The 16,554-nt window shown below is 37.3% G+C and overlaps 1 protein-coding gene across 1 annotated transcript in view; it reads left to right on the top strand.

The window, feature by feature from the left end:
• LOC135203413 (neurogenic locus Notch protein-like) overlaps positions 1-16,554 on the top strand; it is an 81,937-nt gene that overhangs the window by 58,089 nt on the left and 7,294 nt on the right. The window contains exons 16-17 of the mRNA XM_064233141.1: positions 8,702-8,830; positions 16,017-16,145. Coding sequence (XP_064089211.1) covers positions 8,702-8,830; positions 16,017-16,145 — 258 coding nt within the window. The remainder of the gene's footprint in view (positions 1-8,701; positions 8,831-16,016; positions 16,146-16,554) is intronic.

Here is a 16,554-nt window from a genome sequence, read left to right as displayed (position 1 = left end):
GTCGAGATATCATCATAGTTACAATGAAGTGGAATATTTTTCATATGTATAACTTTCAAATGCGTCACTCTACTATTATTGGCATCTGGGGGGTTCAAAGAATGGTCTTTGTTTGAGCCAGAAGTCGTCAACGGTGCCAGTGAGTCCATTTTCCCAGGGGATGTGGGTTCATAGTCCGGATCCATATTTGGTTTACTAAAAAAAAAATAAAACTCTTACTACTTGGTTATATCAAGAAAGTATCGTGAGTCACTCAGGTATTCACATTCTCCACCAATGGCACTAGTGAGAGTTGACTCCCAATGGTCCACCCCATACCCTACCCATACAGGATAGCACCAATACGTTTGTGGTGGCCAAGGTATAAGCCAATCCGCCTGCTGGGAGCTCTGATTCCACTAATGGGAATCAACTCCCCACCACAAACGTATTGGTGGGCTTCCGGACAAAAGCCAGGAGTCCCACCCCCAGAAAACCAGCTCCCCCTGGATTCCGATGGGCCAGTCCCTGGAGATGGTTCCGCCCTCAAGATAGCAATGGGAAAATCCCATTACTTACTCTCAGGTCCAAACCATATCAGGTGGTGACTCAACCACCACAACTCCCACTATTAGCTTCAAATGCAACCCCTTCCTAACCAACGATCCCTTCTCAGACTCACCTTAGTAGTTAAATTAGACGAAAGTGGAAATGTCCACACCATTTATTGCCAAAAGTTTGTAGGCGTTCCGTCAGGATCCGGCCTTCACATGAGTGAAGGCAGGATCCCTTACCCCCTCACCACGTGAAGGAACCTACTCGAGGGGTGTATTAGGTAGAGAGAATTAATATGATTTGTCTTGGGACACTACTGAAGCATATCCCACTCCATGTTCCGATTTAGATCCATCTGTGTATATTGCATAATTTGGACCTTTTCGCCTCATATGGTCTATTGTATGTTGTCTATGGTGTGCTGGCGTATATGAGCATTTTTTTGATAAATATTTTAATCATGTACAAGTTTTCATTTTATTCATTATCCAAGGCGGAGGTAATTTTACTATTGGAGGAATTTGTATTTTCATATTTAGTGACTCAAACAATCTTCTAGCTTTAATTGGGAAAGGGGCTGGATGATTGTTTATAAATGTCTCTTAGTTCAAATAATTTTTTTGTTGGAGAATCACTTGTCCTAATTCTCAGCATACTCTTCATTATTACAAGCTCGCTATGAAGAGAGAGAGGTAGTTCACCACATTCAATCTGTAAAGAAGAGGTCGGTGATGATTTAAAGGCTCCTGATCATATTCCAAGGCGCCCTCATTATGAACTGGGTCCAACGTTTTCAGTGCTGCGTCTGACACCAAGCCATATATTTCGCTACCATAATCAATGATAGACAGGACTGTTGCTTTATACAGTAATGTAAGGGTTAGTCTATCGGCTCCCTGAGTAGTGTTTGATCATTTTCTAATTAGATTTAATACCCTTTTACATTCTGATTTCAGGTATGTTATGTGGGGTTTCCAGTTTGTGAGTATTAAACACTAAACCTAAAAATTTTGCATTTTATCTAATTGGTATCCTATAATTTCTAATTTTTAAATCTATTTCTTCACCATTCATCCACCTTTTATCTTTATAAAACACGACTGCTTGAGTCTTATGTATGGATAACTTAAATCCAACAAATGAGGTCCATTCGTTTATTTTTATTATACTTTTATTTATGGATAACTTGAATCCAACAAATGAGGTCCATTCGTTTATTTTTATTATACTTTTATTAATGATACGCTCTGTATGTTTAATACGAGAGGCTGAATAATATATGGCAAAATCATCCATGTACAGATTGCTTTTAATTCCAGTAGGCAGATTTTCATTAATATCAGTAATTGCTAGGGTAAACAGTGTGCCACTAAGGACATGTCCCTGTGGAACACCATTTTCAAGTGGAAATGTTCTGGACAATACATCATCAGTTCTCACTTGAAAACTACGATTTGTTAAAAAGTTTTGGATGAACCCAGGTAAATGTCCACGGATGTTGTTATTTTGTAGTTTTTAATATAGGGTACCTCCATGTAGTATCATAAGCCTTTTCAGTGTCAAAAAAGACTGCTACAGTTATTTGTTTTCGTTCAAATCCTCTACGTATATGGTCTTCGAGGTTAGAGAGAGAATCTAACGTAGATCTGTTACACTGTGACCCAAATTGAGTGGGAGACAAAATTTTATTTTCTCAAATGTGCCATGTTAATTGAGCATTTACCATTTTTTCTAGTAATTTGCATAACCAACTTGTTAGAGAAATTGGTCTGTAGTTATTGGCATCACTTGGTTCTTTTCCAGGTTTTGGGATAGGATTTATTATTGCTTTGCCCCATTCATCAGGAAATAAATTACTAAGCCATAAATGATTAAAAAATTGTAATAAATATGACTTTGCCAGAGGTGCTAAGTGGCACATCATCTCAAAACAAATATTGTCACCTCCAGGAGCAGATTTATTGCTGTTTGTGAGAGCATATTCCAATTCTTCCATATTAAATTTTCTATTATATGTCTTCTATTGTTTCGAATTTTATTGTTATTAGTTCTATATTACTTTCCTTTGTGCAGAAGTGGTCATCTAAATTTCTATCACTACTTACACTTGCTAAGTTTTCTCCTATTATATTACTTATTTCTTTTGGATCAAGTATTCTTTTTCCGTCTTTTAATATGGCATGTCTGGGTGGTTTCACATGGGTACCATTTATTTTCCTGAAATTTTCCCATATTTTTTGTATGGGAGTATTATTAGAGAGTTCTGATACATATTTCCTCCAAGAAATTATTCTTCCTTGAATCACTTCCTTTTTAAATTTTGCAGATATTTTCTTGTATAGAGGCTTTAATGCATCAATTTCTAGCAACAACATAAGTCATTTTCTGTAAAGTACCTTTTATTACTGGTAATGTTTTATTTATTTTACTGAATTTTCTATTCAAAATATCCAATCGTCTCCCTATTGAGTGTTTTATATTTATTAATTCTGTTAGCTCATCGGACCACCATGGAACTTTATGCTTTGTTGGATGCGGTTTTGAGTTTGGTGTTGCTTTGTCAGCAGCATTTTTAATGAAATCAACAAGAAACTTATTAGTTTCATTATGGTCTTTTAGATATTCAAATGGTGGTATATTTCTAGCGTGCATTTCATACCGCTTCCAATCTGCTTAATAAATGTTATAGTGAGGAACTTGTTTTGCTGGATTATTTTGTAATAAGGAAATCAATATTGGGAAATGATCACTGGTGGGCAAGTCATCAACTGTGTTCCAATTCAATCTGTCAACTATACTTGTTGAACATAGAGTTAAATCTACAGAGGAAAATGTTCCATAATATGTATTAACTTCATCATCATTTATACAGCACATATCATTTGAATCCATAAATTCTTCTACTTTACTTCCTGCTCTATTTGAGTTTGAACAGTTACAGTCCTATATTGGGTTGTGAGCATTAAAATCCCCTAATATTAATATAGGTTCTTTGGAATTTTTGAGTAATTCTCCAAGTTTATCAATATCATTATTTTTATTTGGTTGGTTGTATAAATTATAAATGATATAATTATCCTTTTTTATTCAAATTATAATACCCGATATTTGGAGGTCAGCAATGTTTACAGGTACTTTGTCATAACATACTTTATGTACATATATGGCTATGACCTAAATTTCCTTCTTCCTGTGATGTTGATATTGAGGTATATTTACCTATTGTTGGTATTGTATTACTGACATGCTGTAAACATAGTATCATTGGTTCATGTTTTCTTTAATAACCTTTGTACTTCTCCCAGGTGTAATCTGGTCTGTCGACCATTTACGCTCCATTGCATAATATAGCTCTTGAAAATATTATGTTATATTGGTCGTGTTTTGTTTTCTTTATTTTTTTTCTTTTGCATTATTATCAACTTGAATTTTTTCTTAAATTCTATTTACGACATTCAGTTGTTTATCTTTATAATATTTCAAGTGCTCAATACACATGCATCCTTTTTCGTGAGTGTTTAAATCAGTGGCCTCTTTCTTTCTATATTTAATAAAAAAAATTTATTATATTTGTTAAACAATCTTTTGTTATTTTTTTCTTATTGTTGCACTATGCATGAAGCAATCATTACATCCACATGTGTTATCATGTATATCTATTGCTTTATTTGTTCTTGTTTCACCAATTATTGGTGATGGAGTAATCTCATCAACCTTGACATAGTCACCATCGTCCATGGTATGGTTATTCTCCATTTTGTTTTTGTTCTTTCTTCATATCGTTTGTTTTTGGTTTGACCGATGTTTCTCTTAATTATAGTTGGTTTCTTTGTTTTGAGGGGTGTTCTATCTAAAGTGTTTTTTTTTTTTTTTTTTTTTTTAATTTCCGGTACATCACAACTTCCTCCTTCCACCTCTGTGATAGTATCTTCTTGTGCTTCTATTTGCATTAATACTTCAAATGAATTTGATAGAATATTATACATATCATTTGCACCTGTTTCCTGATTCTTTACAATCTTATTTTTTTTCTGTATATTACTGATTTTTTCTTGAGACCTATTTTGCTGCATCTTGTTACTTTCATCTGTATGTTTCATTACTGGTTCCTGTTATAGAAGAATACATACGTCTCTTAGCAGGATCTTGAATTCCTCTCACTTTCAATTCTAATTTAGCCTCTGTTACAGAAATGCCTGTTCATTCTTTTAACATTTTTAATTCCGTGTTGTATATGTGGATCTTGCATGATGATTCTGCTCACAGTTTACCCACTTAGGTTCACCGCACTTCCATTGTGTGGTGTGTTCTGTAGATCCACAGTAAGCGCATACCGGTTCATTCCTGCAATTTCTCTTTGTGTGTCCATACTTACTGCAATTTTGACACTGCAGTGGCTTTGGAACATAGGGTCTTAACTCTCTATTTTGGCCTAAAATTTTTATTTTTTGAGTGAGATCTGAACCCTCAAATTTTATTTTTGCTATTTTTAGTACTTGTTTATTGCCTTTTTTACTTGCCACATAATACACCTCGGAATCCTCAACCTTGGGGTATCTCTTTTTGAGAGTCTAAAAGCATTTTCTTATTGATTGGTTCGTCGCTATTGTCAGGAAGTACAATGGTACCCTGTTCTTATTATCATGCTTTTCCATTTTAACATTGATGGTATCTATTATTTTTAAAGACAAATAGTCTTCAGACTGGCTTTTTGTTGTGGCTTCTATAAGCCAAGTTTTCTCTTTTATTTTTCTGAACGACATTTCTGCCGTTGGATGTCTATTTGGTAAAAGATTTTCTAATTTCAAGGCTTAAATATTTTGTTCAGCTTCCATGGTTAGAAACCTTGGCCTACTTCAACTCCCAAAAAGGGAGTCAAAGTGAGTCAAGGTTGGGTCATGACAGTATTTAGGTTCTTAAGTTTAGTATATGGTATTAACGTTTTAATACCAACCTGGTCTTTGTGACTTGAGTTTTCTTTAGAATGGTCCAAATCCGTGTCAGAAGTCGTGGGGATATTTCTTAAATTTTCCATATAATAAAAGCGTATATTTCGTCCAGGATGAGGTCCCTCTCACCAGGGATGACCAACTGGGTGAGGGGCAATACCGTTACTCAATGGTAACTGCCCTGGGTTCTTTGCCTGGAAATACGCCATACCCCTAGTGCCTTAAGGGTCGTCAGTCCATAGAGATCGGACCCAGCACTGTGGGCATGGCTTTACTTAAAAATTTTCCCTCGCTCGACCACGTCAGGTACTCTAGTTTTACAGGTGGAGAGGCATGCTGTCCAACTCCACCCTCCATCAGATTAAAAGAGTAGTCAAGTCAATAGTCCAAAACCATGCCAAGGTCGTCAACGAAAGAAGAAGGGAAGGGGGAAAATTTATAAGAGGAGGAGTAAAGGAGTTAAAGGTCCCAATGTTCAGTTGAATCCACAGCAGAGAGCGTAGGCATAAAGGGGCATACTCTCTCTGGTGTGGATCCCTAAGCCCCCCACCTCGTCAAGGAGTTGGGATCAGGGGGAGAGAGATCCGAATTGGTAGTTAATCCTCGATAGAAGACAAACAATACTAAGACTCTCAGACTCTCAGAGAGAAGGCAGTATTTTGCCCCTCGCTCGACTCCCTATACCAAGTTGCCTGGGAGTGCATTCCATGTTGGAATGCGTTGGGCTTAGACCCATCAAGTGCAAAAAAGATACACCAAAGCAGCTGCATTTTAACTGAAATGGAAGGGAAAAAACCCTCTTGTTCGGGATAATGCAAATGCTGTGGTGTTGTTGGCAAACAATACCACTAATCATCACTATATCAAAACTGGAAACTCTTGGAACCCCCGAAAGGCTGTCCTGAGTTTCAGTTGAATTAAGAGAAGGTAGCAATATTCATCTTTTTCACATACCACAAGAATTAACTTACAGATATACGCCTATTACTTGGACATTGCAACTGATAACAGATGCACGTTGCGAGGAGAACATACTAGTATATTCGTAGGTTCCTGTAAATTGAAAGCCAGCCTATTTCTTCTTCATTAAAGAGACAACAATAAGGACTGGAAGCAGACCTCCTTCATTCTCTAATGATGAGAGCGAAGGTGAAGCTGTCCCAAAGGGAGAATTCTACGGTGATAATAGGACACTGAAGATGACTAATTCAAGCTGGACTGTTGTTCCCTAAAAATAGCACTGGAAAGGCGTTCAAACTTCTCAGTGCTATCCGTCCTAAACAGATTGGCGTATGTTTGTCAAGATCTTAAGATTGAACCAAAAACATAGTCTCTCGGATTTGAACTCTCGGGAGTAGATGGTGAGGATGGGTCTATTCCAGCTCAAATAAGTATATCTGAAAATGACAGGTATATGTATGAGAGGGAGTAGACTTTTAAAACTTCTCGTGGTCAGGTCGGTAACGTGACCTGTTTGTGATTACGGGACCTGGGTTTGTTTCCCGGTAACGGACATCACAATTTCTTCCAATTTCTTTAAACTTTGATCTTCAGGCTTTGTGACAAGCATATCCAAAAGAGCAAAGAATTCGAGAAGTTAAGAGGGCATTGTGGGTATTACAATTGCATATATATATATATATATACTCTACATACATACATACATACATATATATATAAATTATAATATATGATCTATATATATATATATATATATATATATATATATATATATATATATATACATCATACATACGATATATATAGATATATATATTATATATATATATATATACCTATATATATATATATATATATATATATATATATACTATAGATAATATATATATATATATATATATATATATATATATATATATATATATACATATATATATATATATACTAGATTATATATATATATATATATATATATATATATATATATATATATATTATAGATATATATATATAGTATATATAATATATATTATATATATAATATTATATAATAAATATATATATATATATATATATATATATATTATACTAAATATATAGATATAGGATATATATATATATATATATATATATATATATATCTCTATATATTATATATATAGTATATATATATATATATATATATATATATATATATATATATATATATATATATATATAATTAACGGCTAGTCAGCAAGCGATCACAAACATATGTCTTCATTGGAAGATGGCCCAAAGCAAAGTGGAGTGTTTGCATCCAGGCAGGCGGGCCTACCCACGAAATGGTAATGACGAGGTAGTCCCACTGTAGGGACCTATTTGGGACTCATTTGCGCATGTGATTTTGTGACGTCACACAAACCACTCGAAATAACAAAACATTGGGCTAGTTGCCTCTCTTACACTGCAATGCGATTTAATAAATATCCTTCCATAGATTTAAGTGCTGAATGCAATTTTGGACATATATATTATAGTTCACGTGAATGTCGATACTGGAAAAATTGAATAGGCGAAATTTTACACAAATAAAGGTCTTTTTTGTGAAACTTTAATAGATGGACAAGGTCCTGGAGACTGAGGTTACGGGGTTTTTGTCATGGTTTTTTTAAAAAATTCCCTGTCTTGTCTTTGTGTGAATTTGGAACCTCGTTACCAATTGTTTTAAAGATGATTTCCTTTTATAAGTTGTCCATTGGAGCGAGTCCTTCTTTCATTTCATGTATTTTGTAAACTTTACATACTTTAATTTTGTGATAAATTAGTGAACAACAATTTTATCACAAAATTAAACTATGCAAATTTAACAAAATACATGAACTGAAAGGCGGACTCGTGCCAACGGACAACTTACAAAAGCAAATCAACTTTAAATCAATTGATAACGAGGTCCCAAATGCACATAAGGCCAAGACAGGGAAGTTTGAAAAAACCGTGTAAAAAATCCTGTGTCCCCAGTCGCCAGGATCCCTTCAGTCTCTAAAACTTTCACACAAGAAAAACCCTATTTGTTTCTATATCGTGGGCCTACCCGCCTACCTGATGGCAGTTACTGCCTAACCACCTTGTTCAAGAATATAACAGCCGTATTGCAGCCTACGCTGAAAGGAATTCCTAATGCAAAGGACTGAGGGTTTGTTTATATTGTGTAGAAACAAACATTATTTTTATTTTCTTAGAGAGATCACATAGAAAATTAACTTAATTTTTTATAGACAACCAGCCATGCAGAAATACGACACAGTGCCTAGATGCTAAGGGATTCTGTAGAGACACCTGCCCACCAAACTATCGACCAGATGATACGCTTTGTGAAGAAAACTGCACATGCTGCATTCAAATCGGTTAGTTTCCATGAATTAATATCTATCTTAATTCAAGTACCTTTTCAAATCATCATGTAATCATCCAAAGTCTTTTGTTTCTCTACTAATGAGTTATTGTTTATAAGTACTGTAGCTACTGTCTTCCATTTCATCAAAGCTTTTCCTGTTCTTCAACCCTTAATTCACAGCACATTGTGTTCCAAAGGAAGAAGAAATGTTCTCCCTCTTCAGTGACCTGCCTATCAAGCACAGCATAGTTTTTCATTTCCATTCCTTCCCTATATATTCTTCTAGTACTTTCAGACATTGGTTAACTATTAATCCAGTTATATTTCATAATCCTGATCATCGTTTAAAGCAGGACTAGTTAAGTTTGGGCCAAAATTCATCATACACTTTTTGCTGCAGCCATAAGGCTCCTTTCAAGAACATATATATATTTTTACCTTATATATTTTCTTTTCTTCCAGTTACATTCTATTCTTCTAACTTTTAAATACATCATAACCTCTTCAGCTTTCACTTTAAATCTTATCGTGGAATAACATCACTAGCGATATCAATCTTGCAGGATACACCGAGTTACCAAGATCCATCCAATTAATTTCTCAAGTTATGCGCTATCTCAAAATATACAAAATATGTGGTGTATTGTATTCTCACATTTTCATAATGCTTTTTCTGCAATTACCTTGTTCATAATCATGAAATTTTTATAATAGAATGATGTTTTGTATACTTACCCAACAATTACGTACCCATAGTTTTCCATGTGCAGCAGCCTAAATTTAAATTTCCCAGGTAGAGCTTTGATGGCTCAATGTAGGTATACAGTGCCGCCCCCTTACGGCAATATTAGGAATGACTTAGCTAATAGCATCATTCGGTTTTATGCATAATGTCCATCAGAAGGGAGAAGGGAGGGCTCTGATCATGTAATTAGTACTGGGTAAGTATATACAAAACATTATTTTATTATAAAAATGTCATTTATTTGTATGTGACTTAAACAGTAATTACACAGCAGATTCCAAATTAAAGGGAAGCGGGATCATAGCATATTCTACTCCAAAACATTAAGCCATGTAATGAATTTGAAATAGGAAATTTGCTAGCATTGAAAGCAATACTTGTCGTTTCTTATCAGTTAAGAGAGCTACTTCAGATGAATACAGGCAGCCCCCGGTTAACAGCAGCATCTGTTAATGGCTATCCCGTTTTACAGAGCTTGTCTAGCGACACTGTTAACTGGATTTTCTGCACCGATCTTTGGTTAGCAGCGCTGATCTCCAGTCAGTAGTACCGATATCCGGTCAGTAACGCCGATTTCCGGTTAGCAGCGCTGATCTCTAGTTAACAGCAGTGCCGTACTCTGGTTAACGGCACCATATCATCTGGTTAATTGCACCATTATGCAGGATTTTAGTACTGTTGTCACCGATTTTCAGTTAGCAGCATCGCAGGGAACAGAGACCCCGCTGTTAACTGGGGACTGCCTGTACTGCCTCTGGTTGGTGCTCATTTTAACTTGTAGTGGCGTGGCAATATAACTAAGGGTTGCCTCCTACTTAAGGGGAGCTTTGCAGCAAGGGAAGTGCTCCTATGGGTGCAGCACTAAAATAAAACCAGAAAACACTGACACATACTGAAATAAAGTCATGGCCCATCCACTGAGAGTGGTGGGTGCTCCAGGTTCACTGTACCCCCCTGGCTCTCCAAACTCAGCACTTTACTGAAAAGGTGAAGAGTTAGTAGGAGAACATCCTGTCCTTCCTTCCATGATGCCATGCCAGTCACTAAAAATGGTCTCGAGATATTGAAAAATTTAGACTTTTTATGGTTTCACAAAAAATATTGTAAGAAGAGAGGATCACTTCTGGTTGGTCATTAGTAGATTGCTTGTAAGGAGTAAATGGCATCTGAAAACTAAGGAGGTAGAGGCTGTTCTGACATCTGACTTTAGACAGAGGAAGAGATGGGCTCTTGCCATAACACCCTAGGGATGGTCCTGATTCCTGTTCAGCTAGAATTCCTGAAAAAATCTAACTGAACAGAGAGTTATACCACTTCCAAGCTGGGGACCGCTACTGGGTGCTTGTAGCAAGAGCTAGAGATAATGTAGCTGGCACCAGAGAAGCTGGGTGCCAGGTGAGCTAGGGACTCAGGAGCTGGCAGACACTTGGGAGTCTGATTTGGCACCAGAGGTGCCGGGCCCCAGGTGAGCCAGGTGTTCGAAAGCTGGTAGACACTCGAAGTATGAGCTAGTGCCAGGCTGTGGCTAACGCTTAAGGAGCTAAGTTCCGGGCGAGTTAGGAATTCAGGAGCTGGCTGACACTAGGAGTATGAGTTGGTGATAGAGGAGCTGGGCATCAGGCAAATAGGAAATTGAAAGATGTCAGGTGCTCCTGGAGGTCAAGGAAGAGTGTAACGATCTAAAGGAGAAAGAATGGATCGAGGTCTTGGATGGGACCTTGAACTTTCCTGATCAGAGAATGTACTTCTTCCGCTAGAGCCAAAAAACCTCTCTGATCCTGCAGAGTAAGTTGCCAAGGTGAAGGGAGATTTGGGAAAGTGGTTCTTTCCTGGAAAGGAGTGAAGTAGCCTCTTTGAAGAACCTGAACCACCGAAGGTTCTGGCACCCTGCAACTCCATTCCTCACAAAATAGGTGCAGTCTGGCACTGACAGGAGCTCAAAGGGATGGTGACCCACTTAGAGGAAGTCTTGGTGGAAGACTTCTAAAAGACTTTGAAGAGGCCCAAAGATTGGAGTGGGGTCTCACTTGATGACGTCACTTTCTTCCTTGAAAGGGCTGTTGCAGAGGTGAAAAAAATAAAACCTTGGCAAGAGCAGTGGAAGTCATCTAGTGATGCTTATGCAACAACTGTCCAGTTTAGGAAAATGAACATTTCCAACACTTTAACAATATTCGTTCTAGGAAGAGGAGAGCACTAACCTGGGAAGGCAAGGATCAGAAGGAAGTTTCCTCATGAGGAAAGTGAAAGCAGGCGAACTGGGAAGCGCTAGTACAAAGAAGAACGAGAAGTTCGCTAAAAGAAACCTCAGAAGGCTAGAATATGAAGAGGCAGGAGCATTGTCATGGTCTGGATCTCATCATCAGAAGAGATGGGTGACAAAGAGTGATCCCCACTCTTGGCAGCAAGAGTTGGCGCCAAACTAGCAGCAAATTGCACTGGGTGAGGCGTGAAAAGCACCAAGCAAGCTAGTACAAGGGGGGCATGGCACTTTGAAGGCACCGAGCACTTGAGCAGAAACTGGAGGTCAACATAAAGCGCTTGATACGAGAGAGGTCCAAGCACCTAGGCGCCAATGTCTGGCACTCATCAGGAGAATTGGTACTTGTATTCTGATGAGCACCAGGACAAAAAGTACTTGAGCCCTGATCCACTTCCTCTTCATCGGACAACAAATAATTCCATCAGATCGTGAAGATGTCAACGAAGTGGAGCTAAAGACTAATCTTCTAAACCAGACATCTTAGAAAAAGACACAGTTGGCACCAAACGCTCTCCTCTGGTGCTAAATGACTCACTTTAGGTGCTGAGCAACTAACAGCAGAAGTGGGGGGAGCATACAGGTGAAGGGGAGCGAGTTGACACACCTGGTGGGGAACGCCTGGGAGTGGACTGGCAATCGGAAGCAAGAAGTTGCTTATGATGCTCAGAATGACTAGGCACTAGCACTGGATGTTCAATATTCAATACTAATTATATATAATAAGTTAAGTTTCTTGTCGGGAGATGACTCTTCTGAATCCAACGACTACTGAGCACCACCCACTAAGACGCCTTTCCAGAGGCGTTTGGTTGAAACTTGTAAACACAACAGCCTCGACTGAGGGCAACCCCCTTGGACTCCCTTTGACTGCCAGTATACCTTCTACCCTGTGCAGAAGAGCAGGACAGTGACTTTGGTCTAGGAGATGGACCAGATTGCCACCTCCTCCACCACACTTCCAGTAAGAGGCTTTTCCAGTGGCTGTCTGTTGATACCTTTGACCGCAACAGGCTATATTGAGGGAGGTGACTACCTATATGTAAACCGCCCGACCTCTCGTGGACCTCTGGTATGTCTTCTCCCCAGTGCAGGGGAGTGTGACAGTGACCGTTGTCTAGGAGCATCAAGGGACAAGTAGCCACCTCCTCCATTGCACATTTCACTGTTACACAGATCAATTCATGATATTCGAAGTAAATGGCTGGCAAAGGCTTGGGAAGGAAGCAAGGAAGCCAGATGCGGGAGCAAATGAATAAGATAGGAGGGTTAGTAGAAGGAGAGAATTGGCACCAGGTGTGGGGCGGCAGGTGAATGGTGGCAGTCGATCCGTAATCTATTTTATCTTTATAAGAAATTCTGGTATCTAGGTATAAAAACATGCATAAAATGTATAAATAACATTAGCATTTCATATATTCAGGAATGTATATATTTTAATTTAACATAAATGTACATGTACCTTTAAAATAAAGATAAATTTAAATTAAAAAAAGTTGTTTTAGGATTAAAGTATCAAGCAAATTGGTTTTATTCTCTAATTAGCGATAAAAGAATAAAAGATATATTATAATTTACAAATAACCGATTACATACTCAAAAAGAAATAACCACATTTTTTCAAGAATTCACAGTAATCAAATCCAATAACAGCTTATGTGCCCCACTAGCTAACTTGAGTGGCCTCCATTCCGGTCCGTACCATCAAGTGAGCTAGATGATACAATCTAAGATGTTGAATGTTCGTTCACAAATGCTTGAACTGAGAAAATACCTCTGTACACAGATGCCATGAGAGCGTTCTCTTAACGTTCCAAAGTAGGCTACTCCTGAAGCAAAAAACTGGTAACCGATACAGTAGACCCCCATGTTTGCAGGGAATGCTAAGAACTGCCTCTTTTGTTAGTTCAAACCCAAGAAAAACCCAATGAAAATGCTTATACCTGCTTCTTTTAAATAGTTTTATGGCAAAAAGTGCATTTTATCATGAAATTGATACAAAAATACAGTAATTTGTGAATAATTCTCATAGAAAAATACTGCGAATATGCGAATTTCCCGTGAATAATGGGTAGATATGGTCATAGAGAAATCCGCAAATACTTGAGTCCGCAAATCTCGAGAGCGTGAATACGGAGGGACCACTGTACTCGACTGACAAGAACATATTTGTCTACTAAGGGCCCGCAGCCAAACATTAACACCATTCTTTTCTTACTACATTTTAACCCACATAATTTTCAGTGAACAAAACAAAATGTTTTTACCTAATTTCAAATGTTTGGCCTAAAAGAATATTCTGTCTTAACATTCACGGATTACTTTAAGTTAATTATATTTACCGGCGGCTTGTGAATAGCCTATGATCGGTAAACAGGTCCTAAAAGCAAGGTTTGGCCTGATGGAATGATGCAACATTCAAGAATTACTTTTAAGGTAACTATTAACTGGCAACTTGCACGTAGCCTAAGCCTAGTAAGCAAATCATAAATGCAAAAGTTTTGGCCTAAAGGGGTGGAGTAACATTCGAGAATTACTTGAAGGTAATTATTTACTGGTAGTTTGCAAATAACCTACAGCCGGTAACCAAATCACTAGTGGAAAAGTTTTTGGCCTAAGGGATGCCGTTACATTCCAGAATTACTTTAAGGCAATCATTTATCAGTAGCTGGGTGTAGCGTATATGTCCAGTAAACAAATCATGAATGCAAAAATTTTAGGCCTAAAGAAATGGTGTTACATTCAATAACTACTTTTCAGTAAATTATTGACTGACGACTTGCACTAGCCTAAGCCCAGTGAGCAAATAAAAAATGCAAAAGTTTTGGCTTAAAAGGATGGTGTAACATCCAAGAATTAATTTAAAGACAAAATTATTCCTGGTGACTGCAAGTAGCAGTCTTGATAATAATCTGAATTAAAATAATAAAAAAATGAACAAAAGAAGACTCATCCTGCTCCAAGGATATGGAATATGCGTTCTGGTGGTTGTGTAAAGGAGGGCTGACACTTGCAGGATTTTGTGGCACATACTGGCCCAAACTCAGTCGTGCCAATGCGCAAACTAGTCATAAACTCGCGTAAAGTGTTCAGAAACTCGTCGTGACTGCATCACGTCGGGACGAAAGTTTTGAAATGTTCAAAATTTTGTCACGACAAATTTCTCGTGACCGGTTCGTTAACTATGAGCAAACTGTTCGTGAACTTGTCGTGAACAGTGCGGGAGGATGCTCACTAGTGTGTGAAAGTGCGCGCGCCATGCCATGACATGCACGACCTGCCACGCATTGTTCACGAACTGTTCACAACTAGTTTGCGACATGTTCACGCATTGGTGAGTGTCGCAGCATGGTTGTGCGTTCCCCCTGACACTGTCACGTGTACTTCAACGCCTTGATGGCACGAACAGTTCATGACTAGTTCACACACTTTGCGAACAGTTTGCACATGGCACGAGCAGTTCATGGCGTGTTCACAAAGAGTTTGCGAGTAGTTCACGACTACTGAAAAATAGTGTTGCTCACGTCAGTGCGGGGGGTATAGATAGCCACTTTTCTGATTCTGCAATTACTGGGTACATCACTTATATAAAAATTTTATTTATACAGAAGATATTCGAAATATTGCCTCAACAGTGACAGCAACTTCCATTTTCCTCCTTAATTCCTACATCACCTTATATTAACTTTGAAGCTATAACAACTTTTCCATCATTCCTAGGCTACTTTATTAATCTACAATATTTTCCAATTTCTTTGTTTTTAAGACTTGGTATATTCCTCCCACCTCCTACATTGTATTTGCTACTTGCCTTTATATATCCTCCTATTCTCCCTGTATTCATCTTTAACCTCTTCTTTATCTGTTCTCAGACAAGAGTACAAAGCCTATCTCCTACTCAATTTTCCCTTTTCATTCAGAGCTTATGAGTATAAGCAAATGAACTTATGTGGTCTCAAAATTGAATAAATAAATAAACACTATATGTAGTACAATGAATTCACCAATATTAGCTTCACAAAACCACAATGTGCTTGTGTTTTACATGGATAAAATCCTACTACAAACAATCAACTTAGGTTAAGACTGTTTGTAATTGTTTTTCATGTAAATAGAAAGTACTAATTCAAGAATAATTTTGATACAATGATGAAATAAATAAACTTTTTAATGAGCATTATTTGCTTCCAGAGCCTTGCCCAACCACTGGCCAATGTTTAGGCGTTGGAGAGTGCAGACAAGAATGTCTAGATGGTGAAGAACCAGATCCCAACATCTTTTGTGACTCAACAATGAATTGCAGTTGCTGTGTGAAAACGAGTATGTTCTCTTCAGAATAACTGTTTGCTTATTGATAAGTACACTTGAATAAGGTATTCAAGGGAAAATATTAACGCAAAGTATACATCCATATACTCTAAATAAGAAAAAATATCCAACTCAAGAATCACAACAAAGGGAAAATTAGTTTCACATAAGTTTAACAGATATTTACCCTCAACAAAATTAATTATATTACCACTATTTTTTGTCAGAATTTTCCTTCAGTTCTATTTTTTCTTAGATACAGCTTAAATTCATAATAGCATTAAAAATTAATGAAGGCGCTGCAAGCACAAAAATCACTAACTATATAATAAAACATAACTATACACTAGCACCAAAAGACTCAAGATACAATTTTTTGTTACATGCTTGGACTGATATTTATTCTTTGTTAATAAGCTCT

Source organism: Macrobrachium nipponense, chromosome 36 (assembly GCF_015104395.2).
Source record: "Macrobrachium nipponense isolate FS-2020 chromosome 36, ASM1510439v2, whole genome shotgun sequence".
NCBI lineage: Eukaryota > Metazoa > Arthropoda > Malacostraca > Decapoda > Palaemonidae > Macrobrachium > Macrobrachium nipponense.
Note: the sequence above shows the minus strand (reverse complement) of the source record. Positions and strands in the feature narration are given on the sequence as shown.